This window comes from Erithacus rubecula (assembly GCF_903797595.1).
Source record: "Erithacus rubecula genome assembly, chromosome: 11".
In the NCBI taxonomy this organism is placed as follows: Eukaryota; Metazoa; Chordata; class Aves; order Passeriformes; family Muscicapidae; genus Erithacus; species Erithacus rubecula.
Genome location: NC_136663.1, coordinates 11,669,915 through 11,696,815, shown reverse-complemented (window position 1 = coordinate 11,696,815; position 26,901 = coordinate 11,669,915). Strand labels below are relative to the sequence as shown.

The 26,901-nt window shown below is 53.7% G+C and overlaps 3 protein-coding genes across 8 annotated transcripts in view; all 3 read right to left on the bottom strand.

Annotated features, from left to right (window-relative positions):
- Positions 1–26,901, bottom strand: part of OPA1 (OPA1 mitochondrial dynamin like GTPase) — a 399,390-nt gene that overhangs the window by 48,035 nt on the left and 324,454 nt on the right. The window lies entirely within an intron of this gene.
- DLG1 (discs large MAGUK scaffold protein 1) overlaps positions 1–26,901 on the bottom strand; it is a 434,654-nt gene that overhangs the window by 370,815 nt on the left and 36,938 nt on the right. The window lies entirely within an intron of this gene.
- On the bottom strand, positions 23,020–25,310 carry FAM43A (family with sequence similarity 43 member A). Its single transcript, XM_079314925.1, has one exon. The coding sequence runs from the start codon at positions 25,017–25,019 to the stop codon at positions 23,931–23,933; it is 1,089 nt and encodes a 362-aa protein (XP_079171051.1). The 5' UTR covers positions 25,020–25,310; the 3' UTR covers positions 23,020–23,930.

Sequence of the window (26,901 nt, the reverse complement as noted above, 5' to 3'; positions counted from 1 at the left end):
TCATTTTAGACTGGAACCACAGGAGGAGCAGCAGTGCTGTGCACTAGATGGGATGACAAGGTGGGAAAGTGGCTTGGGCTGGGGAGGATGCTGAAAGGATGTGTGCAGGTGTCAAACCTCTTGGCTGGATATGATATTTCTTGTGTTAAAATAAAACATTGATTTGCTTTGATTTTGCAATGCCTGTGTGCTGCAGGTGATGTGTATCCCAGCAAATTTACACAGCAAACTGAAGGTTGATTATGTAGGAATAAAATAATTTAAGTTGGATAAGACCTCTAGGACCATCAAATCCAGTGATTATCAAGGCACAATAAACATTCCTAAAAATGAAGAGGTGGTTTGAAAGTAAGTCCTGCTCCAGGGCAGGCAGCTCTGAGAAGGGGAACAGTATTCCTGCTCTGTGGGAATATGTTTGGGAATGCTACATTGGTGGCACTTCCTGAGTTAACAGAGCCTGGGGAGGGGAAATGGCTGCAGGTGCAGGATGGAAGCTCAGCTGGTGAGCATTCCACATTCAGGGTCCTCTCCAGGGCAAATGCACAGCTCAAACTGAAAAGCTGAGTTTGTTCCCACACTGACAATAAACATGTAGGAACACAAGACCTGGGAGAGAGATGAGCAGCAAGGCTTTTCTCATGGCACCTCAGAGGAAAGAGGCACAGATACCTGCAATAACTTGCAGTATTAAGCTTAAGGGCAGCTCCAGCATCTTGGAAGCAAGTGAAGTAATTTGTGGTATACTGTTAGTGCAAATACAGTTCTTTGCAACTAGAAGGAACAAGTCATTAGTGACACCAAGAAACCACTTGGGGAAAATCTGCTGTTGTGGATAAAAGATATTCTGAAATGTCTTTGCAAGAGGAAAAGTTTGTGACAGACTTCAATTTAGTGTGTATTGAAGATCCCACTGAAACCCCCAGATTTATTTATTAAAACACTCCTGGGGCATCAGCTATACTCCATGCAATTTCATTCAGGCTTTTCAGGGGTAGAGCTTGAATTAAGTGTGTAACTGCCCACGAAAAAGCATTCATTCCATTACTCTCCTGATGAGAGGTAGCAGAATGCACAGCTGGGATTTGGAGGGCTGCATATCAAAACTACCACCATCTAGACAGAGAATAAATGTGGTGGGAGAGATACAGCAGCCTGAGCCTTTGCTGTGAGGGTGTGCTGGGGGAGAATGGCAGGGACACAAGGACAGACTTGGGGGAGCAATGCAGCTGGGGAAGTGAGGGCTTGATGGCCCTTGAGTGCTGCTGTGCTGTGGCAGAGGGTGACTATGCAGAGATGGCTTTTAGCTGGGGACTTCCCTCTGGCCTGGCTGTGACACTGAGGGCTTAGAGCAGTTTAAACATTTACCTGCCTTAAGCTTTTAAGACCTCTTTGATGGCCTCAAGTAGTACTCATCTGCATGAAGAGCTTAGGGTGTCCTAAGCAGCCTTATGTCCTTTGGGAGGCTCAGAGCCTGGAGCTGCAGCTCAGCACTGTGGAGCGTTTAATGGGATTTGTGCTCGGTGCACGGCTCTGCTGCCCCCCTGCCAGACTGAATGGGGAGGCTGGAGCAAGCCAGAGCCACTCTGTGATGGCTGGGGAGCAAGGGGATGCATGGTGCTGCCCATCAGCTTGACTTTGGGGTACATGCAGGTCCCCAGGAAGAGCAGGAGCCCCCAGGAGCAAGGGCCAGGGGTGCTCCTGAAGGTTCACATTGGCATCCAGGGACCCAGCCCAGAGACTGCAGAGCCCCCAGCATCCCTGTCTGTCTGCTACCAACAGCTCTGGCCATGCCCCTGCCACTGCAGCATCCCTGCTGCCAGGGAAATGGTTCAATAGGCACAGGAAAGAGACAGAGCCAGGGCTGGGCTCATTGCTCAAACAGCTTCTTGAGCAGCAGTGAGGTCGGTGAGCATCACTGCCCAGGCTGGAGTGCCTGAAATCGACCAGGTCTCAACTTTCACAGAAACTTGACAGCAAGCAATTAACAAAATCTCCCGGCCACCTTGCAGCCCCAGCTGCAGTCTCCCAGTCAGGCTGATGGCTCCCAGCAGCCCAGGCACACGTGGCATGGAGAAACTGTCATCCCTCCTGCTCTTTGCTCATCAGAAGTGTGAAGCTGGCTGGTGGACAGCACACACTGTGCTCAGTGCTTCCAGTGCAGCCACCAGCAGCACCAGGGATGGGTAAATGAGCAGCAGAGCTGTTGGCACAGACCAACATTTATGGCTCTGGCTGCTTTTGGGAAGAGCAGCCAGCCCCCTCCTTGCAGGCAGGGGTTGCAGTGCAGCACAGCCATTCCCCAGCTGCATCCACAGGGACCAAGCCTGGCCACTGCAAACCTGCAGAGCATGGCTTTGCTGCCCCAGCAGGACTGTCCTCTCCCTGTGGGACCGAGTGACTGTCTCTGGCACTGCTCTTTGTCTCCTCCAGCAAGCCCCATCCCTGCTTTCACCTGCTCAGGCAGAGGTAGGGCTGCTGCTGTGCTGGTTTCTTAAGGAAACTAGGGGCTGTGCAACCATGGCTGCCTGCCTGTCATCTCCTCCCCTCCTGGATGGCTGCTGGCATGCCTCATTTTGGGGCCCCAGAAGCAGCAGGAGCAGGCACTGTGGGGGTCTCTGTACCTGGCATGGCTGCAGCAGGTGCCAGCACTTGCTCACCATGGACAGACTGCCCAGGGTACCAGCCTGGTGGATAGCTGATGCCCTGCTTCATGAGCCTGTGGTAGCCCAGGGACCCTGGGGATGCTGACAGCAAAATAAGCAAGTCAGGGTGCAGCCTGCTCATCCCAGAGGCAGCATTTAAGCTGCCTGCAGAGCAGGGAGTGCTTGCAGGGAGCTTCACACAGCAGAGAACATCACAGCCCACTCATGGGTGATTTATGCCTGGGAAGAGGCAAAGCTCTGCTCTCAGGGTGTGTTATCCATCCGTGGCTTTTTTGTTTCACTGCAAGGGGTATGTTTTGCCCACAGGTACTCCTGTTCAGCCAAATGTGAACTGGGTAACTCCTGCTTTGCATGCAGTCAGCACCTTTCTGGGAAGATTTTAGCTCAAAACTTTAGTTTAATAGCTGATTAATGGACTTAACCTCACACAGACCATAGGAATTTTTTTTCTTGGTCTCTCAGAAGTACAATAACATGAGAATGCAGGCAGGACCAGGAAAAACAGGATCATCACCTCCTCTTATCCAATGTCTCTCTGCTCCACCTGAGACAGGGCGGGTGTCACTGGGAGGGGAGCAGGTCTGAGTTTTCCCTTCCCCATCTGCAGCACACATTGCATGGGAATGGAGACCCATGACACTGAATTGTCCAGGCCTTCTCCCTGCTGTGGCTGGCACTTGTTGCCTTCCCAGCTTGACACTGATGTCTCTGGGGACCTGAAGCCTCTGTTACTCCTGGACCAACCCGTGCCTGCTGAGTGCAGCCCGTGCCCTGAGCTCCCCATTCCTCCTACCTTTGCTGCCTTGCTCCCAGGGCTGCCTGACCATCTTCCAGATCACACTGCCAGCAGAGATTGCCTTGGCTCTGATGGCATATCTCTGCTGATCAGCACTAGCTAAACACCCCAGGAGAAGAAGCATCCCTGTAATGAGAAGTAAGCACCTGCATGGAGTGTTCTTGGACCTGCATGAAACAGTCATGGCTAAAGGTAGCTCTTGAGCAACAAGGAGTCTTCAGCTGTGCTGGAGAAGGCTGGCTTGAAATCCCACTCCAGAGGGTGAAAATGACAGGGTTATTAATAGATGTGGCCCCATCTTTAGCCCCCAGCTGAATGGTATTAGCACTTCTTTTTTAGCACCAAGGCTAAATCTAATTTTAAATTGTCTGAGCATCTCAGACAAAACTAGAAGGGCCCCAAAACAGCCCTGGACAGCAGCAATGTGCCAGCTGTTCTCAGCACTCTCTGGGTGTTCCCATGCTGGCACCAGTGCTGCACCACGGCAGAGACTGGCAGTGGGGGCTGAGGGCTGCAGAGATGATGGTTGGGGTCCTGTGGGAACAGCTTGTCCCTCTTGCTGTGGGGAGAAGTCACTGCCAAGGCTTGAGGTTTGCAAGGCCAGTGCTGATGCTGCTCTTGCTTTAAAGCAAGGATTACCTAGTTAAATGCACTGGGTTCCATGTCCCTTGACCATGCCAGCATCCTCCCTGCACCAAGGCATCCTTTTGGGCAGGAACCCAGTCTGGCTGCTCTTGTGCCAGGGAGGGCCTCCTCTTCTTCCCCTCCCTGTGTAGGTCGTGGCATTACTCTGCCTCAGCTCACAGCTTTTTTAGCAACAGCTGGATGCCTGGTGCAAGCACTGGGGCTCTGCTGCCTTGCCAGCACTACCACAAATCCCAAAGGCACAACCCTGTTAGAGCTGCAGGTATGAAGCCAGTCTTGCCTGCCCAGATTACCTGCCTGTTTGGCAGGATAAGACCACTCCTGGCAAAAGCACAGAGGAGAAATCACATCCCTGTGCTGTAAGTCAAAAACATTAATTAAACCTGCGGTATCATTGATTGCTATCTCAGGGGAGAGGCAGAGGGTGAGAAAAAGCTGGGGGGAAAGAAACTCAGGGGAGGATTTGCTAGGAGCATTCCTAACCTTTAAAAATAGGCTGATTATTTCTGCAATGTTGACATCTTCCTATGGGGAGGCACTTGGAGTAGGTCAAGCTCGTGCCAGGGATTTGTAGGGAGAGCACCCCTTTAGGGAAGGGAACACATGTGTCCCAAGAGCTTTTTAGCTAAATATTTGGTGCTGTGTAGGTAGGAGCCTTTCCTATGTGTCCCCTAGCAGGGACAGTCAGATCCTGGGGAAAATCAGCCCATTTCATCTGGGGATGTGAACAGGGCACCCCCTGAGAGCTGGCCCAGGGTCACTGCCACTAGGCACTGAGCTCCCCATATAAAAGATAGTGCAAACGCATTTAGGCTGCCAGTGTTATCAAGCAGATCTGCAATTGATCTAGAAATATTCATCCAACTAAACTCCCTCATTATGAGCCATTTGCACCTAGTGGCTCTATCTAAGCACAGTTGCTTCAGCGGGATTAAGCCATGCCAGAGGCTTTCCTCTTGAGCTGCAAATATCCAGTCCTCCACAGCACACCAGGTCTGTAGCTGTGAACCTATATCAGCCTCTCATGGATCCTTCCCCATCTCTCTGCTCACAAAGAGGGTGGGCAGAGATCCTCTTTCCTCAGTGTTCCATGGCTGCAGGCACAGCCCTGCTTCCCTGCCCAGGACAGCATCCTGCTTTACTGGCCTACTGCTCTACCAGCACCAGCTGCCACCCCAACAGGGTGTCCCCGTGTCTGCAGTGCCTTTGGGAAGGGGATGTTGTCCCCATGCCCCACACACTCGTGAGTGGTGGCAATTGTCCCCATCTTTGCCCCTAGGGACAAGTAGTGATCTGCTGTTTTTGGTGGCTGCTTGGTATGCATCATGACCTCCTATGCCAAGCCTTTCACTGGCACTGCTGCACCTGCTGTCCTCCTTGCTGCCACTCTGCTGCTCTGCTGCATGCACAGGCAGGGCACCAACAGCCCTCAGCCCCTTGCCATCCTGGGCACCAGTGACCTGCTCAGAGGACTTTGCTTTTTTGGTGGCCATAGAGACACAGGAGCAGTCTGAGAAGACAGAACCAAGCATGGGGCTGTGGGCAGGATGGCTGTAGGGCAATGGGCCAGGTGGCTGCTGGGGGCAGGGTTGAACAGAGCCCAGCAGCTGCTGAGCTGGCTGGACAGTACAGTGGGGGAAGTGCTGATCCCAGTGGAAATCTGTTCTGGTGGCACTGGTAGATCAGGCAGTGGCCAGGAGCCATGGGAAGGAGGGTGATCTACCAGAGCAGCATGGAGAGGAGCCCCATTTTGCTCCCTTTTTCCTCATGAGCACGGCAAAAGCACGGTGGCATTTGTAGGTGGCATTTGTAGGCTCCTGCTGGCTGATCCTTTCATCCCAGCTTGTCTGACATGAAACGGTGCAAACAAACCTCCCTGCTTGCTTTGACTGCTTCCCAGGGATTCCTCCATTTGCATTATAATGAAGCGATATTTTGCTGTATAAATAAACCTGAAAGTCGACATAGAAAGGACTTATCAACTCTAAAGGTATTTGCATGCTCCCCAGATGGAGGGAGAGAGTCACACAGGGATTTAGTAGGGACAAACTTCAAGTGCTGGTGAATACAGTGAAGATTTACAGCAAGATGAGAACATCCTGCTCTGGCACTTTGTAAGAAAAGCTGTGCAGGGCTGTCATAAAGTGATGAGGTGGGGTTTACTGCTGGGCTGAATGTCTGCTGTCTGCCTTCATCACCTGTGCCCTTTGCTTTCTGCTGCCACTAAGGAGAGCAGAGAGCTCAGCTGGGGTGTCAGGGGGCAGGGCTGGGGGAGCCCCCCCACCCTTGCCTTGCAGATGTGTCTGTTCAGCCCTCCTGAGTCCCTAGTGCAGGTCAGGTGGATCAGCCACACTGGCCTGCTTTGCACCCTCTCTGGACCCTGTCTGACTCCCACCCAAACCCACTGTCAGCCAGGGGTTTCTGATCAGATTAAGACATGGTGATACATCAAAACCCACTAATACCTTAGCTGCTGGCACTTGCCTGTGCTGAGCCACATCTGTAAGTGATTTCTGAGTGCTGGCAGAGTGCTGGGCATGATCTCTAGCGGGCAGGCAGCTCTGAGCTCTGGCTGGTGTGTGTGAAAGCTGCTTCCCTGACCCACTTACCCTGCAGCCACAGCTCTGGCCAGAGACCTGCTCCTGCTGGTATCAACAGACCTGTGTTTAATCCATAAAAAAGCAAAATCCTGGCTTTGCTAAATCACTTGACAGGACCATGGTAAAGGAAAGCAATTTGTGAGACAATCGGCAAAGCACCAGCTGCAAAATCTGAGAGTGCACAGGATGAGGACAGGAGCATGGCTGCCCTGGCACAGCTGCCAGTCCAGCTGGCCTGGCTCCTGCTGATGCCATGCTGGCTGCTGGGAAGCTCTTCCCCTTCTTAATCTCACAGTTTTGCAGACCAGGATTAGGGGGAAATGTATCCCTTGTGTACAGCAGGACACAGTGGAGTGTCTCCTCCACTGGGCAGCAGTGAGGCTGCTCCTGGCTGGCTTTGGGATCTTTGGCCTGGGAGGAGGCAGGGAAAATGGATAGCATCCAGAGGAGAGCTGGCATGCTGGTTAGGGCTAGAGGAGAGGTGCAGGACCTGGCCTGCTCCAGGGAAGGGCAGGCTGGGGGAGCACAGCACAGAACTGTGCCAGCTGCTGGCAGCAGCCCCAGACTGGAGCTTGGGGAGTCCAGCTGGGCATTATGACAGTGGCTGGGTCATCCCTCCTGCCCACCAGGGACCACTGCCACCTGGCCCCATTTTGAGCTGTGCCCAGCTGACCCACATAGCTCTCCCTGCTATGTCTGGGAGAGGCAGCCTGTGCAGGCTGGTACCATTACACAACCCTGCTGCAGCCTGCTGCCTGCACACAACAATAGACACTATTTTTATTCCCTTTCTGGTTGTCACAGGCAGTACAAGAGTCCTTGGGGTGGAGGCTTTTCTCCCACACGCTGTTATGTAGGACATTTCAGTCACTTGTCCTTGTGACCTGCTTGTGCCTGACCCTGCCATCCCAGCACTTCCCTGCCAGGACCAGCAGGAGCTGGATGTTGGTCAGTGTCCTGTGGAGAACAAAGCCCAGGGCTTGGGCACTAGTCAGAGCCTTGGGCATTGGTCACTGCCTGCAGACACCAGTCAGAGGAGACACATATTCCTGTGGAGATGGTGGTTTTGCCCCTGCCCCACCACTGTGAAGGCATCACTCCCCAAACCAGCACCAACATGGGGCTGCCCCCTGTGTCCTGCTCTGTCCCACTGTGAGCTGCTGCCCTGCTGTCCCAGGGATAAAGTTCCTGGCCCCCACAGCACCCTTACATTGCCTGGTGCTCCCAGGGAACTGCTGTCAGAGGTGGGCCTGAGCACTGGTGACAGCAAGTTACTCGGAGCAGAAAATCCTTATGTGTGATGGGCATGATGTGGATGGAGCAATTTTCTGCACAATTACTTCAGTTTATTCAGTGTGATAAACCAATATCAAAGTAGGATGAGATGAGGCCTGGGTGCAATGTATCCTCCTTCTGAGACTGTTTCTTGCCATATTACTCAGCATGGGAATTTCCTAATGGAGCTGGAAGAAGTGGGGACCTGCAGCATAGGGATTAGATCAGACTAGAAATAAAATTCCCACACTTCATTAGTTACGTGTACTGTGGCTTCAGACTTCCTAGGCTTAACAGAATGATCTCTCTGCAGGTTTCATGCAAGAACCAGGTGGGGGAAAAGCAAAAGGTGCTACCACACAAAAAATCTTTGCCAAAGAGGAGGATGGGCAAAGTGAACCTCTGCTGGCAATTGGCAGTGATGCCACATGGCAGGTGGGAGAAGGTGCCAGGGCATAAAAGTACAGCATGAGCAGGGATGGCAGTCCATGTTCAGAGTGAACAGGCAGTGCAGCCCCTGTCAATGTCACCGTGGTGCCCTCCTGTCTGAAAGCCTCCTCCCAGGGATGCAGAAGTCCCTCAAGGAAGAGTGGACTGGGCTGTAATTCCAGCTGGCTGACACGACATCAAAGCACCTCTCCCCACTGCCTGCCAAGTCATGTTTTGCAAGGTGCAATCCTGTACCACCACATCCACAGGTTCTTGGCAGGTTTGTGCATCCCCCAGTACTGTCAGGTGTGTCCCCTTGGCAGTCCAGTTTCCAAAACCTGAGTTGCAGTGCCTCTTGGAATAGTCCTGCACCCTGCAGGGCTTCCCTGCTCCCTATGAAGTTTAATGTGTTCTAACTCTTCTGGCTGGCAGAACAGTTTCCTGGGGGACTGTGGGATAAAATGCCCATCAGGGAATGCCGAGAAAGAAACGTGGCTACAATTTCATTGCCAAGAGGATGGACACTTTTGTTAGTGATGGAGCCTAGGAGAGGATGAGGAAGAGAAGGGCTGCTAAAGACAAACCCAGGTGACTTGGTGTCTCATGACCCCAGAGAGCACAAGGCATATTCCTGGAGGCACACCACCAGCCTCCTGACTGGCTTTCCCACCACTGCCTCCTTGCTGTGTTTCCTTCCTTGGACTATCTCCCCTGGTTTTCCTCCTTGAGCCTGGATCTGCCTCACAGCTCCTCCAAGCCTCCCCTCCCTGGGGCAGTGGCTCCCTGCCCGTGCCTTTCCCAGGGGCCTGGGGCAGTCTGGTGGCACAGAGCCCTGCTGTGCTCAGCAGGAGCTATTCCTCCTTGCCCTTTGATGTGCTGCATCCCTGCTTGGGACCGCTGCTGGGGACAAGCCCTGGCCCGTGATCAAAGCCTGCCTGCCAAGCTGTGCTGCTGCAGCCTGGCCCAGTCCCTGGGATTTCCAGGTGAGAAATCCCTCGTTGTTGCTCTGGGCGGTGGCACAAAGTGTGGTACAGTGGGTGCTGGGAGCTTTCTGCACACTGCTGGGACCAGAGCCAGCATGGCACAGCACCCAGCTGTGATAGCAGGGCACAAAACAGGGTTACTCATAAAAAATCACAAGTCAGTGCAGCCAAATCCAGCCACTGGAAAAATTCCAAATATGTCAGTATGTTGCATAGGCGTCTCCTGGTGAAGCAGCCAGGCATGGTGTGATTGGCACTCAGTTGTTTGCTGGGGTGTGCTGCTTCCCCAGGCTCTGCCAGAGGCTTCTGCCAGGGCATCTGCAGCCCATGGCCTTCTCTGGAAAGCCAAGTGAACAATGACCCTGCTAAATCCACTTCCAACACTACATTCAGAGACAGCCAGGAGAGATCTGCTCTACAAACCACACTTAGGAGAAAAACAACTCCTTCACCTGCCCTTGGTGCTGGGCTGGCAGAGGCCAAAGCTGCATGTGGGTGCTGGTCCTGGGTCGTGGGCTCTGGGGTGTTCCAAGCAGCAATTACTGAGGGCAGGAGCTCCCTGGGGAGAAGGCTGCACATCCCTTCAGCTGCCTTCAAGCCCAGGAGTGCTCTGGGTCCCCAAGAGGCATAGGAAGCAGCTCATGGCAGCTCCATGCTGCTGGCAGGGCTGGTGGGACCCATGGGTTTCCCACTCCCTATCATGTTTTTCCAATGGGAAAAGCCACCTGCCTAATTAAACAGCAGTAACAAGCTTGGCATTGCTAGTCAGGCCTGAGCACACTGCAAATTCCAATGACACTTACAAGAGCAAATGTGCTGCCTTCTGGGTCTCTCTGCTAATATTTAGAAGGCTGACTGCTGTGTCCTGAGCCCAGTCGGTGCAAGGTATAATTAGAAAAGCTGCTTGAATAGTGTTGTTATAAAAGTGATGTTAAAATAATGGTGTGGAAGGAAAAGCCAGGGCTGTATGTTTCTGGGGTGTGTGTGCTACACTGGGCACTGTGCCCAATGTGCTGCAGTGATACATTTTAGGCAGCCTCTGCTGAGGGAAATTAGCATCTTTGTGCTGTACACCAGGTACACCATGTTCTTCAGATGCAAGGGGAGACTCATATTTAAAACCATCCAATAGAACATTTTCCAATTTTTATTTATCAACAAGCTTCTGTGTGTGTTCCTTGAGAATGAAATATTTATCTGTAGACCCATGCACGCAGAATGTGAGAGTGCCAATGTATTATTTATCACAGCTTCCCTCCCAGAGCTGATAAATAACTCATGGAACCTGGCTGCTCAGCAGACCCTCTGGACAGCTACCTGAAACATCTCCAGCTGCCACTCACGGCAGCCCCAGGCAGAGCATCCCCTGCCTCCAGGCCATGCCAAGGACAGGGCTGGCAGAGGGTGGCAATGCAGGCTGGCACAGCCCCACAGCATGGGACACATCACCTGTAGTGAGGATATGAGGGCTGTGACTGAGTGAAATGCCCTGTCCTTGAGGAGGGCTTGGATAGTGGCCACTCTGTGAACTCTTGGAATGGGGGCTGAGGCTGGGAGCCCAGTCATGGAGCTGTCTGGGTCAGAAGCCAGGCTGCTCACACACAGCCTTTGTCTGCCCAGCCTCTGCAGCACTGCAATGGCCCTGGGGAGAGCAGACTGGGGAGGGGAAGGCTTGGGGTCTCTGGAGATCTCTGGGTGCAAATCAGGCCCCAGTGGTGCTGATCTGGGACACTAATTGAAAGGTACTGTGGGTGAACAAGAGCAGATGGGCATCAGACACAGTTTATGGCTTTGCACATATAACTCATTTCAATCACGTAAAAAGAAAAAAAATTACCCTTCTGCTGAGCTCTAATAGCACCTTTCTCCAGAGCTTAAGATGGACACAGATAAAACAGATACCAGGGAGCTTTTTTCTTTCCCCTGTAGAGTGACTGCAGAGAAATCAGTGCTGCTGCAGGAGCTCGGGGCCATGGGCTGGAGCAGGTTACAGAGACCAGGCTGTCCCTGGTCAGGGTCTGGCATGGAAAGAAGGGGAGAGGATCCCCTCAGCCAGGCTAGGCAGGAGCTAAGGAGCTCATGCATCTTGCAGGCAGTGCTGATACAGTGCACAGCTCTTACCCCCTGGAACAGCATGAGTCAGAGCAGAGGAGCAATTACACAGAACCTAAAAAAATAGAAAGCACAGTATTAATAACTAAGAATTGCACTAAATTACTTAATAAGTGAATTATCCTCCCTACATTACCTGCTGAGAGGAGGAGCATCCCTGCTTTCTCTGCAGAGAGAGAGGATGGATGGATGGATGGATGGATGGATGGATGGATGGATGGATGGATGGATGGATGGATGGATGGATGGATGGATGGATGGATGGATGGATGGATGGATGGATGGATGGATGGATGGATGGATGGATGGATGGATGGATGGATGGATGGATGGATGGATGGATGGATGGATGGATGGGAGAATGGCTTTCTGGACTTCAACCCTCCAGAGCTGCAGGTTGCTGTGCTGTGCAGAATTGCTGGTGAGCGCTGCTCACATGGGCAAGGGCTCACTTTGTTCATTGATAAACAGTGGCCACTTGGGAAATGAAGTTCAACTTTGCACAGAGATCTTGCACAGCAGCCAACAGCATGGATCTGGCTCCATGGCAGGAGGAACTTGGCTGATTGTGTTACCTTTGCTGTCCCATTTCTGTTAATTGAACATTTAACATTTAAATTGCTGGCTCCTGGCTGAGGCCAGGGCTTCTCCCTGGCCACCTGCCACTGGATAAAGAAGGATCTGGGATGACTTGGGAGGCAGCACCCTCCAGCCAGCTCAGAGTGGCAGCAGCCCCAGGGTATGTAGAGAGCTGGGAGTGGGGCTGGAGGGGTGTTAAGTCTCATTGTAGCATCCCAGGCCCCACAGAGTGCAATGAGAGTGTGCAGCCCATGGCTGAGCAGGACATGATGATCCCAGGAAGTCACCAGCTGGCACTGCTGAGCACTGGCGTTCTCCCAGCTGGAGGAGGTAGCAGAGCTCATTCCCTTCCCAGAGTCACATCTCCAAAAAGAAAGGGAAACACTATCCTGGCAGCTCTGCATGCTGGATTTGCTCAGGCAGGCAGAGCCCCAGGGGAGGCCAATGTGCCTGCAATGTTTGCAGAACCAAAGATGTTTTCACTCCATCCCAGCTGAGCAAAACTCAGTGCTCATCAGGCAAAGGTGCTGCAGGCCCTCAAGGAAGGGCCTGGTGCTGGTGAGCCAAGGGAAGGTGCAACCATAAGGATCCAGCTGTGAGATGCTGCAGAGAGTCAGCAACATTCATCAGTCTCTTGAGAGCACCATCTAGCACTGAGCTATTTCTAGGGCTGTTATTGGAGGCATTGACTGTCAGGTACAGCGTGTCTCTCAGCTGGAGTGTGCTCCTTGGAACAGCCACAGCTTTGGGAACAGCCACACAGCATCCTGTGGGGACTCACGGCTTTTGGCTTCACTCCACTTCAAAGCCCAGCTCCCTGTGTGCATTTTAACAAGGTTCACACATTCCAGGTTTCTAGGCCAATCGAGGGCTCTCATTCCATGCTGTGCTCAGCAGCTCTGCATAGAGGCAGCCCACCAGTAAGGTGAGAGGCTGAAAGTGGTTCACTTTTGCAACAACAGCTGAGAACAAAGCACAGATTTTACCATTTAAAAGTGGGATAATACCGAGATGGAAGATTTCTGTGGGATTATTTTTTGGTTTTTTTGTTTTCCTACTAGCACCCAGTAGACTTCTGTGAGTTGAATTAAATGTAAGGTGTCAGGTCCTTTGCCTCATGCCTCAAATTCCCATTTGCATCTGAATGACAAAGCCAGGATGGGGCAGCAGCACCTGGCAAAGGAAGGAATGAGAAGAGGGCAAAGAATCAGAAGAGCGGAAGGAGAGGGACCTCAGACTGGGCTTGCTCTCCTGACCTGGGCTCTTTCTGATATCTGCTGCTGGTTCATCTCAGCACTACGTATTTTTGTCTTCTATTTTTTTGTCCTGCACCTAGCACATCCAGCTTGGGCCTGAGGTATGTAGGGATGACAGCAGGACAAGTAATTCATTCTAACTGACCTCTCCTAGTGACTTTTCTTCTCCTTCCACCTTGGATTGGCTTGAAGAGCATCTCTTCACCTTGACAAAGATATTTTTATGTTACAAGGCTAAAAGTCATCATCACCATAATGGTTCTTAAAACAACCCGGCAAAATGAGCTCATAAAAGCTCCTCTTTAAAAGCTCTGTTAGCTCACCTTACCCCGGGAACACAGGCAAGCCCTGGGGCTGAGCCAGGTCCTCTCTGAACTGGCCCCCAAACAGGAGAGGAGAGCTCACCCATGCCCAGGTAGGGCACCCGAATAGGAAAACAACCACAATCACTGCCACCCCAATCCCCCATTGCCACATTCCTTATAGATACCATCCAGCCCATAGCAGGAATCATTTCCCTCCTCACAGCTGGATTTTAGATCACCCCACAACCTTCTCCTGAAAACCTGCCGAGCTGAAGCCACTGCAGGTCATGTTGTGCAATTTGCTGTTGCAAGACAAAGAAAACAAGTTCTTCTTTTTCACAATTACCAAACTACTTCATCGAGCAATTTCCTTGCCTCTGTGCTTTAGTTTCAGTTAGCAGCATTCCTCAGGGAGGGAAGGTCTAACTGCACTCAGAGTGCCTCGCTGATGGCTCTGCCATTAAAGACAATTGTGAAAAGTTGTTGAAGTACTGTGATTTAAGTCGCACATCTTCTCTAGAGCTGAACCTGGTCAAGGCTCGAAGGGATTGCAGGCAGAGCTGCCTCTTCCCCAGGGACAAACCACGTCTGCCTGTCTCAGTGTGGCTCTTGCCAGGGGCTTTGCCCCCGCATGGGATAACCCTGGTCCTGATCAAACAGGGCTCCCAGCACAGCCCCGGTACTCGGTGAGCCTTGGCACTTGCCTGGGAGAGAGAATGTCCCTCAGCTTCGGGAAGAGGGCAGGGAATGCTGTCCCCAGAGCACACGGGTGTGACAGGGGAACCTCAATCCCCCATCTGAAGGAACTGACCGTGGCAGCTGCTCAGGGCTGGGGTGCCCCTGTCACCCACGCACGGCACAGAGGGAGCAGCAGGGCTCCCCACAGCACAGCAGGCACTGCAGCACAGCTCAGCTGCTCCCAGCCAGGGCACACTGATTCCCTGCCCATCACACATGGCATCACACACTGGCACTGGGGCTGTGCTGGCTGGCAGCTGCTCCCAGTGGGCTGCACTGTGCCAGGGGCAGACAGGCCAGCCCACCACCAGCAGCTTTCTGGACTAAGCTGTGATGGGCTGTGCAGTCTGTGTCCCTCCTGCTGCCTTTGCCACTCTTCAGGGCTGCCCTGTTGGTGCTTTCCTAGGGAGGGGGACAGCACCAAGACATTGGGACTGAGGGCCAGGAGCTCCCATATCAGCTCTTTTGCAGTGCAAGGGCAGCAGCCCCTATTTCATGAGGACAAGACCCTGGGTGTTGGCTCACTGCAGCTCAGCTGCCAGCCCTGTGAAGCCCCCATGGCCCCAAGAAGCCCATGGGGGTGCCTAGGCTCCTGTCTGGCCACAGCTCTGCTCCAACCCCTTCAAACTTCCTGCATTTGTTTCACTCGAGCTGTTTGGGGGAAGTAGGGTGTTGTTATGTCTTCAGTTCAGCATCTATTTAGAGAAGGATAATACCATTGTGGGGGAGGACAATGAGAATATGAAATGCTTAAAATTCTCTGTCTCTCACTGTTTTGACTAATTATTTTTTTCCTCTTCTTCCTTCAAATGAGTATTTCCTTGGAAAATGACATTGAGATTTGATGGCCTGGTCAAGTGGGATAAAACACAAACCAAGCCCACAAAGATGAGCTCAGACTGATCTCAGTTATTGTCCTAGTGCAGGAGCTATAGTCTGAGCAGTGGCAGAGCAAGGGTAGCACAGTACCTTTGAGCTTCCAGAGTACAAAAGAGAGGGGATGTCCCACACAGAAGATGATTGCCCTAGGAGACCTCAGTGCAGAGGACAGCAGCCACCCCCTCCTGCCATTTTCCCAGGGCTATGTTTAGCTTCTGGTTTGCTTGGGGAACCCAGATGAGCAGCTGGAACATCTTAATGTCATTGTCCCACCAGAGCTGGCTTTAGTAGATTTTTTTTTCCTTTGCAGGATATAACTAATTGGTCCTGACATCAGGGAGAGTCATGTTGGTTCCTGAAATAGCCTTCTGCAGAGCTTTACTTACAGAGGTGCCTTGGGGCAGTGTGAGTGCAAGTGTACATGAAACTGCTTTCACAGGGAGGCTGCACGGCCATGAGTGACCTGAGTTCAGGTTCCATCCCAAGTCCTGGAAGCCCAGATGGGGGAGCAGAAATAATGAACACCAATGGCCTGGCTGATGGACCTCGCCTCTAGGTTATCCCAAGGTATAATAAGGACTCTTGGTGTTACTATTGCTGCACAACAGGCCCTTACAATACCCTTTGCCTGTAGTGGTCCTTGCTCCTCTGCCTCTCTGCTGACAGTCTGATTTCCTTGGTGTTCTTCTCTTTGGTAACAGCACTGAGAGCTGTGAAGAGGCAGGGATTCATCTTATTTCAAAGCAGCAGCAACCAAAATGTCTTTATGGGATTGCAGTGAAAGTCCAAACAGAGAGAAGGCAGATCTTACAGTGACTATCAGCTCCAGCAGACCCTGGTGGACCTCAGGTCTCCTGCACAGCTGGACCATGCTGTATGCTCTGCTGGAAATCTGCTGAGCCAGCACTGCAGCCAGAGGGTTTACAGCAAGTCATGCATGGGGAATAACTGCTGTACTGGTATAGGGGAAACTGTACCAATGCATGTAGGGTAACTGCTGTACTGGTGCACATAAACTGATGTACAGCATGATAACTGCTGTACTGGTGTGGGGGAAAACTGCTGTACCAGTGCATGTGGGATAACTGCTGTAGCAGTGCATGTTGCATAACTGCTGTATTAGTGCAGGGACTCCCCTCCTTGCCATGCAGAGCCTTTGCATTACAAGATACTCTCTAAAGCCTGGGCATTACCTGAGAAAGTAAAATTAGATCAGAGCAGCACTAAAGATAAGCAGCTCAGCTCTCAACCCACAACTTGCCGGAGCAGTGTGGCAGGACAGTGCCACCAGCAAGGATAGTGGCAGACTGCCCTGAGGGGGCCCAAACTCATACACCTGCCCCAGTCCTGCTCTGATCAGAGCTGGATGTGTGGAGGTGTTGGGGATGCCAGGGGGGACATGGCTGGACACTGGGACGTGGGGTGGAGCAGCTGTGCAGAGCCAAGGGCAGACCAGCACAGAGACCTGTGTATTGTGTGCTACATCTCAAATGAAGGCAGATGCTGGGATGGGGAAGGACTTGCCATGGCCCTGAGTGCTCCTCAGGCATCTATGCATGATGGAGGCAGCACATACTCAGCTCTCTGTGGCTGCATCCTCCCCTTGCTCATTTGCCCCCTGGCCATGGTGCCTGTTGCTGCTGGGGCCCTGGCAAGACACCTTCTGGTCAGGCTCTCCTGGGACCCCCAGAGAAGGCAGTGGGCAGGGTACAGAACCTGCCCCTGCTGCTGAGAAGGAAGCATCCATTTCTTCCCAGTGAGCAAAGGCAGGAGCAGGCTGAAGGTTAAACATGATCTTGGCCATATTCAGAAGTCATCACTAGCACTCAGCTTTGATTAGTTGCTACAAATGAATGTTCCTGCCAGCAGCTGCCTAGGCCTGGCTCTCTGCTTGCACTGGTCTTATCTCCTGGGCCACCATAAATATGGATGGACCTGCCTCTGGGGGCCATCAACTACAGACTGGGCAGAGAAAGTGTGGGTCTCCCTGCTCAGAAAGAAATATTTCCAGACTATTTTCCTCCACTTCCAGCAGAAGAGATGATGTTTTTACACCCAAGTGGGTTAGTTTCAAACAATCGTATTCTGATCCTGGAGCTGAAGTTAAAATCCCTGTGCCAGGCAGAGGAGAATGAGGCTTCCCAATGCCCAAAATAAGGTACTGGGGAAATATCACATCCCTACCTGAAGTTCCTGTTGCCTGGTTCAATGTCCCCACGGGCTTGTTTTAAGCAGAAGAATGAGAAGTCACTGGTAGGAAATGCAGGCAGCTGCATTCACACTTGACTCTATTGTTTCATAAGTATTAGCAGAGAGATTGAAAATGTAATTATGATAATTAAGCTAAATTGCAATCTTCCTACAGGAGCTACCAAATTATTTGTATCAACTTTTCATCCTAATTCCCTTAACTGTTCCCTGCCCAGTAGAGGAGGAATCCTTACTGCTCTAGGCTGCGTGCACTGTGTTTCAGTGCAGGCAATCCTCAATGGCATTTGTGAAACAGCAGCAAGTGGCAGTTCTTACTCAGCAGGAAACTGGTGTAGGAAGAGAGCTTGTGAGAGACAGTGGTGCTGAGGGCAGGGCAATTTGCGGGCAAAGAGCCACAATAAGAGGGGAGAGGCAGAGGGAAATGTGCAGGACTGGGAAAGGCAGTGGCCAGCTGCAGTCAGGGCTGGCTGGAAAGGGCAGAGCAATGCTGGGTGGATGGTCGGTGGGGCTGGATTTGGGCAATGCCTCTCTCGTCCCTTGAGGCTCAGGATGTACCTCCCACTGTGATCTGTGGAGCTGGAGTGAGCACAAACCCCAGCATGGCAGGACTCAAGGGCCATGGCACAGCCAGACCAGCCTGGTGCAGGTCAGACCCAGCAGCAGCAGCAACTTTGGTGCTGCTGCTTTGCCAGCTCCCTCCAGGAACACTGTCAGCTCTGATTAGTGTCACAGTTCAGCTTGCTCATGCATCCGAGCAGACCGAGTGCAGCTGCATGGTGCCTTGGGAGGAGAGCTGAATCCCACCCCAGAGCCTTCTCCTTGTGTCCCCTGCTCGCCTGTGCCAGAGCAGCAGGGATCTCCAGACCCCCATGTGACACTGAGCATGCCACCCCTCTTTGTGGGGTGGCAGCAGGGCCAGCTGCAGGAGGCAGGCTGCCCAGCTGCCCTCCATTCCGAGCAGGAGGAGGCAAAGCCGTTTGCTGTGACCAGTTCTCCAGGGCCCTTCCCACAGAGCAGAGAACATTTGTTTGAGGACATATGCCCCCATTTTGGGGTATAGGCACAGATGATGTATACCACGATGTACCACCCAAGACATCTGGGCAGTGCCGTGAAAGCTGAGATGCCTGAAGCTAGCAGACCCTGACCTTCATCAGACCTGGACTATCCTGTCCCAGATCTACCCAGTTCCTACCATCAAAGTGACTTGAGTTAAGCCACAGATAGGAGCTGTGCTCTTGGGCTTACCAAGTCTGAGCATGCAGAACATTTCCCATCTTGGGAAAAAGCATTCTGCAGCCTTTTTCCCACCTCCACCCCTCAGCAGCAGCACAGACCACAGTGACCAGGGTTGGTTTTGGAAGGCGCTGGGCAGCTGCAGCCTGGAGCTCAGCTCCTTGCAGAGCTGCCTTGTTGAGCCAAGGGCTGGACTGGGATCTTGTCCTTCATTATATAACTGTTTGTCTGAGTGTTTTCACAGCACTCAGCCCTCCCACTGGCAGAGTCCCCACCGGCAGGGGGGAATGTCATGGTTTTCTGAATGCATAGCTTTGATTTCCTGCTGGGCTGTAGCTGTGGACAATTCTGTTCCTCTCCAGCTCATGCACCTTGCCAGGCATTGACCAAGATTCAGGCCCCTACAAGGCAGCAGGCAGCAAGCTGGAGATGTCACCTTGTCTGGGGTGGGTGATGGAGACGTGGAGAGAAGCAGAACCTTGGAGGCCAGGTCAGTTCAGCTCCTCCATGGGGCCCTTTGAGCCCCGCAGATGAACCGACCTGGCCTGGCCTCTGGGACCCCACGCTGTCCCTGTGCTGCCCTGGCTGCCTGCCCTCACATTCCTGTCCTTGCACATCATCTCCTTCCAGCTGCTGGGGAAAACAGCCCCTGCTGCTACCAGCGGCTGGGGTGAGGAGGGGGAGACGCCTTCACAGCACATGAGCTCTGCAGGAGCTGGGGCTGCTGCTGACCTTGGAAATGCAGGCTTTTTTTCTTCCCACCTCCAGGAGAAGCAGGAGGTAAGGCATAGCTGGCTGGTATTGCACCCTCCTTGCACAGCACACCAGTTTTTTTCATCATCAGTGGGACCCTGCCCACCCTTGCCCAAGAAAAGCAGGGTCTGTGCAGTGCTGTCACCCACAACCCCTTGGACAGTTTGACAGTAGGTTGTCTGCCCTGTACCTTCCCTGCAGGCTGAAATTGGGGATCTTTTCCCCACTGAATAATGTGTGATGGCCAAGAATTGGGCAATGTGCTAGTTGTGATGCCTTGGGCATGACTAGCAGCAGAGGGACAGGTCAGCTGCTCTTCTCCAACACATCGCCAAGGAGGAAATCCTGACGCCTTCCTGCTTCTCTGAGATTCACAGTGTGTGTGCTGAAGGTGACTTGGAACTGTCCCAGGGTTTGTTTGATACTCTCCCAGGGTTTGCTGAGGATTGCCTGTAGCCCCCCAAAAGGAAGAGGTTTTCATCACTGACCTGGTGCCATTCAACAAGATTTCACATCCAGAGTCCAAAGCAGTCCCTCAGCCAGCAGTTCCCACATCATCCCCCCTGTTCAGGCAAACGGGATGTGCCCTGTGCAAGGCACATCTCCAAACTAAACTAAACTAATAATTCTGGATTTAAATCAGCACTAGAGTCTGGGCTAAAAGTCGTTTCATGACTTGGCTCATTCCACTTGACCACTGGCTAATTTTTATGGTTGCACATGATATTTTTTCCTGTTGTGGATGAGGAAGACCTAAAGATGGGAGAAGGGCATGCTAAGGGCACAGAAAAACAAGAAGTTGTACATGGGATCCTGCCAATGCTTCCACATTTGTGTAGTCCCACTCAGTCTCATTTTCAGGAGAAAATCTGTAGTACACCAGTAAATACAGAGTCAATAAATAGTATTAGCAAAAAGGGCTCTTTTCCCCTTATCTCTTCATACTCTGGGACTCATCATTGTTGTCTGGAATAATCACATGCTCTGTTTAGCCATAACACACTCGGGAAACTCAGGCACCTGGTGCAGCACCTAAGCTGACTTGCCAAAGCATCAGCTCCATGTGTCAGGCTCAGAGCAGGATCATTGCCTTTCCTAGTGTTGTGTTGTTTTTTATGGGCATTTTCTGGCCAGTTCATCACACACTGCCTGCTGGGTCAGAGAGATGTGAAGCTCAGCATTCATCCTTGCTGTGCTGGAAACCTCCTTGGCTGGCCCACCGAGCCAAGGGGTCAGATAGCAATGCTTGACATGTAATTCTGCAAACACCTTTTTTGCATTTGACTTCTCTCCCCACAGTTCCAACCTACTGGCAGAGCTATCAGTGCCTGCCTGTGCTGGGAAGGCAGCGGTGGGATGGGACTGCCGGCTCTTGGGGAGCAGTTTCAGAGCCTGTGCTGCTCTTTGCACAGCCCTCACACCTCTGCTGCGTCAGGGGCTGATTCACCATGCCCAGCTGCAGGGCTGAGTTAGTGCTGATGGATGGATGGATGATGGACAGGGAGCGTGGCTCTGCTGACAGCGCGAGCAGGGGCAGTGCCACGCACGGTGGGACACTGCCAGTGGGCAGCAGCCCTGGCTCGGGCTGGCATCAGCCCTGTCACCGAGCAGAGACCATAGAACAGCTTGTCCTCACATATGGGAACAGCCCTTCCCAAAGCCCTGCTGCACTTCCCCACACCTGCCCATCAGCCAGCAGTAGACTTTTCAGCTTAGCAAGCAGCTACTTGTTTAAAAGGTAAAAACAGTAGCAGCTCAGCCTTTTACTCAAATCTAATGGAGAGAAAGTCTCGTTCTCTTCTCCTCTCCTTTTTCTAGGAAGATGTTCCTTCAAACTTGCTGAGTGGAAAATAAAATTATCTTTTTCTCCTCACGTGCACTTGTGCTCATTTGCAGGCCCAGGCATGCAGCTATGGGGAGGGGAGGGCAGCTAAGCTCACGTGAATAACCTTACACAGCACCGCAGATGTACATACAACATTTTTTTTCTATGGTTCTAGTACCAAAATACCACGGGCACAAAGGGATTTGGACTCTACTGCTAATGATCTGCACAGGCCTCTAAGGAAACTGCACAGTAGCCCTGCTAATGGCTTCAAGGGGAAACGCTTCAGGCCCTGGCTGCTGCTACTGCTGCTCAGGGAATTGTGCTTTTAGCCCTGGCATGCGATAAAAACCTTTTCTCACTGTTGCAGACATGATGGCTCTTCTGGAGAGAGGAAAGGCATTGACTAAGCTCAGGCCATTAGCCACCTTTAAGCACACACGGAGGACACAAAGCAAACACCACCCGGTCATTCTACACCCGGGGTTAGTTAATTAACCCCTGTGACTCCCCTGGCGTGTCCTCTCTGCTCCCCAGGTGCTCCAAGCACTGCCTGCTCCCTCTGTCCCGAGAGAGGCAGTGACAGAGAGCTGTGGGCATGGATCTGGGCACTCACCTCAGCACAGGGCACTGGAGGTTCCCTGCTGCCAGCCAGGCAGTCTGGCAAGCCCTATCTTGGGGAAAGCACTTTGGGATAAGCTCTCCCTGGTGTTTCATTTCCCCTTCGTGCCACTTCCCTCCCTGGGAAAGGCAAAGGGAGCTTTGTTTGGGAAAAAGCAGCAAGACACACTATTCCTTTAGCAAGGTGTGTCTCTGCAGTGCCGGCCTGAGCAAATCCAGCAGTGCCACCATCACCTGCAGAATCTTGCTGCCCATCACAAGGCAAGAAGGTGCCTGGGAAAGAAGGTGCCCACTCTGAAGGGATTCCCCCCTCTCCCCACTGCCCCATGAAAACCACACCACGGTGCCTTCCTCCTCAAGCTGACTCATACTGAGACAATGGTCTCGCTGGTGTGATGGCAGATTTTGCAATGGGTTTTAATGAGGTATTTACAAGTTCCAAGGCAGGCTCCTTGCACAAGGAGTGTGGCCTGGCCCTGGCAGCTGGTTGGACTTTTCATTGACATTCTTGCGACTCCACCGATTGCAGCACAGGCACAGTGGAAAACATTTAGACATCAGAAATGCCAGATTAATTATCCCTTAATTGATACCTCCACTTGGGGACAAATGAAACCGGAACATCTCTTCTGCCCTGGGAGCCTGCCACTTACAGATTTACAGCTAAAAATACCGCGGCAGTCCCGTGGCTAATCAACTTCACTGCTTACCCTGGGTGAGGTTATAAAATTGTCTCAGGCTGGCACTGTGAGCAGCAGGGACCAGCTGCAGCTCCTGGATGCAGGTGGCATTAACGCTGTGCAGTATTCCCAGTGCCCAGACTCAGGGCCCCGCCGTTGGATTTCCCCGTACTAGGATCCAGCCAGAGCACACTTCCCTGCCCATCACTACAGGCTGCGGAGAGAAACCTCAACCCTGTGCCTTTTAAGAGTCCTTAAGCACCCAGTGTGTTTCCGTGTAGTGTAACATTTCCAACGAGCTTGGGAATCACGCTTGATGCTTCAAACAGCCTTTTTGTGCAGTGCTCTCCTGCACCTACAACACTTCCCAAAGGATCTCTTTCCCCTCCCCCCCCCCTACCAGCTGCTTACAGGAATCGACACAGAGCCCAAATTGCCACAGTGACCTCAGTTTAAGTTACCATCATCTTTTATTTTCTTCACATATGTGCAAACAGAGGAGATCGCAATGGTGGTGTTCTTAAAAATAACAAAATGTATTTGCATACATTTCCCTATGTACAGGTGAACAGCCACAAGTAGTCTTCTTTTGCACAGCAAAAGATCTAGAGCATTGAGACCGGGGACAAGACCGGGGCCCAAAAAAAAAAGGTCTAACTTAAAAAGAATAATAAAAAACCCCCGACTTCACAACAGTGCAAACCTCTTGGACACGACAGCACGATGGAGTGATTTTAATGGAGAAAACGGCGGGGGGGCCTCTCGGATGTGAGATTTCTGACTGTAAACAAGGCGCAACACCTCCCTCCTGCCGCCCTCCCCGGGGAAAGCTATTCCAGGAATTTGGCAGATCTTCAAGGGCTGAGCCGGAGGTAAACAGCCCGCGGCCGCCTCCCCTCCTCGGGCCGCGGCGAGTCGGGGTCCGGCTCCGGCGGCCACCGGCACGGGAGGGGCGGCCGCTCCCCGGGATGCTGCGGGACGCGGCGGCACCGCGGGGAACCGGTGGGACCGGGAATTCCCCGAAGGGCCTCGGCCGGGCCGGAGAGGTCCAGTGCGCCCCGGTGGGGCCATGCACGCCCGGAAGCAACCCGGTGCGCCCCGGCGGGGCCGCGCATTCCCGGAGGGAGCCCGGTGCGCCCCTGCGGCGCCGCTCACGCCCGGAAGGGACCGTGCATTCCCGGAGGGAACCCGGTGCGCCCCGCTGGGGCCGTGCACTCCCGGCAGGGACCGTGAACTCCCGGAAGGGTCAGAAGGAACTCGGTGCGCCCCGGCGGGGCCGTGCATTCCCGGAGGGAACCCGGTGCGCCCCGGCGGCACCGCGCGCGCCCGTATGGGCTCGAGGGCTCAGCCGGTCTCGGGGTCGCCGGGGGGCGGCTGCTCGGCGTCGCTGCCGGGCGGGGCGGCCCCGTCCGTGCCGCTGCTCTCCAGGGAGGACTCGCTGCCCGTGCTTTCCCCGGAAAGCAGGCGACGTACGCGCAGGTCTGCGCGCAGCGAGCGCAGGTCGTTGCCCAGGCTGAGCTCGCCCAGGTCGCGGAGGAGCTGGCCCAGCTCCGGGCTCTCGCCACGGTCGGTGCTGGGGCGCAGCAGCTCGCCCTCGGGCTCGCCCAGCGCTTCCAGGATGTCTTCGCAGTCGCAGTGCATGGCCCGCTCTTCCTGCTCCTCGCCCAGTAGGTCCTCCGTGATGGAGCCCAGCTTGGGCGCGCTGCGGCTCCGCTCTACCGGCGGCTTGTAGCAGCACTGCCCGTTGAGCAGCTTGCGCAGCGGCACCAGCGGGATGCTCTGCTCGCCCACCAGCTGCTGCTGCTGGTGCCGCGCGTCGTCCCGCTTCTTCAGTCGGCGGAACTCGGCCAGCGCCGTGGCCGAAGTCTGGTAGAGCAGCAGGGCCATGGCCTTCGCCTTCTCGGGCTTGGAGACCAGCACGGCGTGGCAGCGCAGCATCACCGCCTTGTGCTTCAGCTCGTGGCGGTAGATCCAGGCGAAGACACGGGGCAGGCGCGGGTCGGCCACGCAGTAGGTGACCCGGTGCAGCAGGTAGAGGTGGCCGGGCCGGCGCAGCCCCTTGTCCTCGGCGTGGGCCATGCGGATGCCCTGCGCGCTGATGGTCAGCTTCATCTTGGTGCCCTGCCGGCCCGCCTCGCTCTTGCTCCAAATCTTGCAGACGGCCAGGTCGGTGCAGCCCTCACCTTTGGACTGGATGGTAGTGGCGTTGCCCAGGTAAAGCACGGTATACGTGGGGTCTTCGCTGGTGACGCGAAATTTCCGCCGCTTGGAGCGGAACATGCTGCCCACGCGGTGCAGGGCGCTCTCGGGGCAGGCGCGGGCCAGCGAGGTGAGGGCCGAGTAGTGCACGCTCACCGCGTACCCCTTGGGCTTGCTCTGCCGCCGCGCCTCGCCCGCCGCCAGCTCCACCTTGCTCCGCTTCCAGGGCAGCATGGCCCCGCGGAGCCGCGGCTAGGCGCCGCGCCGACGGCTCCGGGCGCGGGGGGGCATGCCACGGCGGCGGCGGCTGGGCTGCCCGCCCGCCTCACATCCTTGCGGGCGCCGGGCCGCCGCGGCCGTAGATATAGGCGGGCGCCGCGCTCCGCGGGCGCGGAGAGGGGAGGCCCCGCGCACCGAGGGCGGAGCGCCCGCTGCCCGGGCCCGCCGAGCCAGCGGCTCGCTGCTCGCCGCCCGCCCGCCGCCGCCGCTCTGCGCCGCCCGCCGCGGCGCCCCGGCCCCGGCCCCAGCCCCGGCCCCGCCGCGCCGTGGGGCGGGCAGGGGCGGGCGCGGGGCGGTGCCAGCCCGGCCGGGCGGCCCCCGTCCCCTCCCCGCTCGCGGCGGAGCGCGGCCTCCAGCGGGGGACGCTCGCCGGTGCGGCCGCAGCGCGGAGAGCGCGGAGCCCGGTGCGCCCGTCCCGCCGCACCGCGCTGCCCACGGCCACGGGCGGAGGGTGGGTGCAGAGCCCTTCCTGCAGCTTTCAGCCCGGCGGGGAGAATGGAGAGGGCACCGTGGGGGATCCGTCTGCCCAAAATCCTCTTAAACTGGTAAAAATCCCAAGGCCACTGCGGGACCCCACGCTGTGGAAGATCCCAGGGCCGGGAGACCCCCAACCTCAGCCTGCCCGGCCAGGGTGTGCCATGGACACATCCCGCTCTCGCAACATGATCTTTCCTTTGGTTTGGTTAGTCCAGCTCTGAGACCTGAAGAGCATGCAGCAAATACTAGTTATTATGTATGAGTAATCCTTTGCTCTTTATTTATATGCAGCAGCCGAAGAACAAGAAGCTGTCTTGTAATTTCTTGTTGGGGTTGCTGAGTACACTCACAGACATAATGAGAAAGTTGGTCTCTGTGTTGTTACTATAGCTTCTTGTGTCATGTGTCAGATCCTTGCCAGAAAGAACAGAAATTCCGGCGTTGCAGATAGTGGAGCTTCTCCAGAATTTGGATAAATGCTCGACAAAAAGGGGGCAGTACATACTTGTGCAGTAAAATATGTAACCACTTGCCTAAATTATTTGACAAATAATTTCTAGAGTTTGGGTCAATTAAATCAGTATGTAGTTGTCATTGTTGTTGTTGTTACTATTATTAATAATATTACTATTATTACATCATGCCATCTAGCAGATTATTTGGGAATTGCAAGTAATCACAGTGACCGGCATCAAAAACTATTAAGAAGCACTTGCCCATTTGTTTGTATTTCCAAAATCCCCCTCACTGGAGGGCAGTGTGGTCAGCACTGTCCCTTGAGAGTTCTCAGCTACAGCTGGTCCCAGGGGACACCTGGCCATAGCCATGGTTTCCAGAGACCTGTGGTAGGTTTGGGTCAATAACAGCGCTATGTGCAATGCTGCAGCCTGTGTCAGACAGCTCCTGCCAGCCTGCAGCACCATCCCACTGCATAGCAGGGAGAGAAAGACACTGGTTTGTACAGCTGATTCATCTCCATGTAGCATTCAATGTACTTTTCTTTTGTCTTCTTTGTCTTGCCAGGTGAAAAGAGAAGATGCTGCTGTGCACATAAAATAAATCCAATGGCTTGAGGTGACATCTGACACCCACGCATGGTGTGGTGTGGATACTGGTAAAAGCCAGGGAAAAGCGGCCTTGGATTTTCTCAAGCTGCTCAAAGAAAACATAAGAGGAAGAATTAATAATAAAGGTAAGCAGCTGCAGGGTGCATGAGAGACGTGACAAAGGGTGTCACCTTCCTTGCACCAATGAAATCAAGTCTATCCTCAGTTCCACGATCTAATCTACAAAAGTGTAGTTTGTTTCTTTAATAAAGGGCTTTTTGCTTCTCTTCTGCCTGAAGGAAGTACTGTTGCTA

Coding starts and splice junctions, on each gene's coding strand:
- FAM43A (XM_079314925.1), bottom strand. CDS start 25,019: ATGCTGCCCTGGAAGCGGAGCAAGGTGGAGCTGGCGGCGGGCGAGGCG.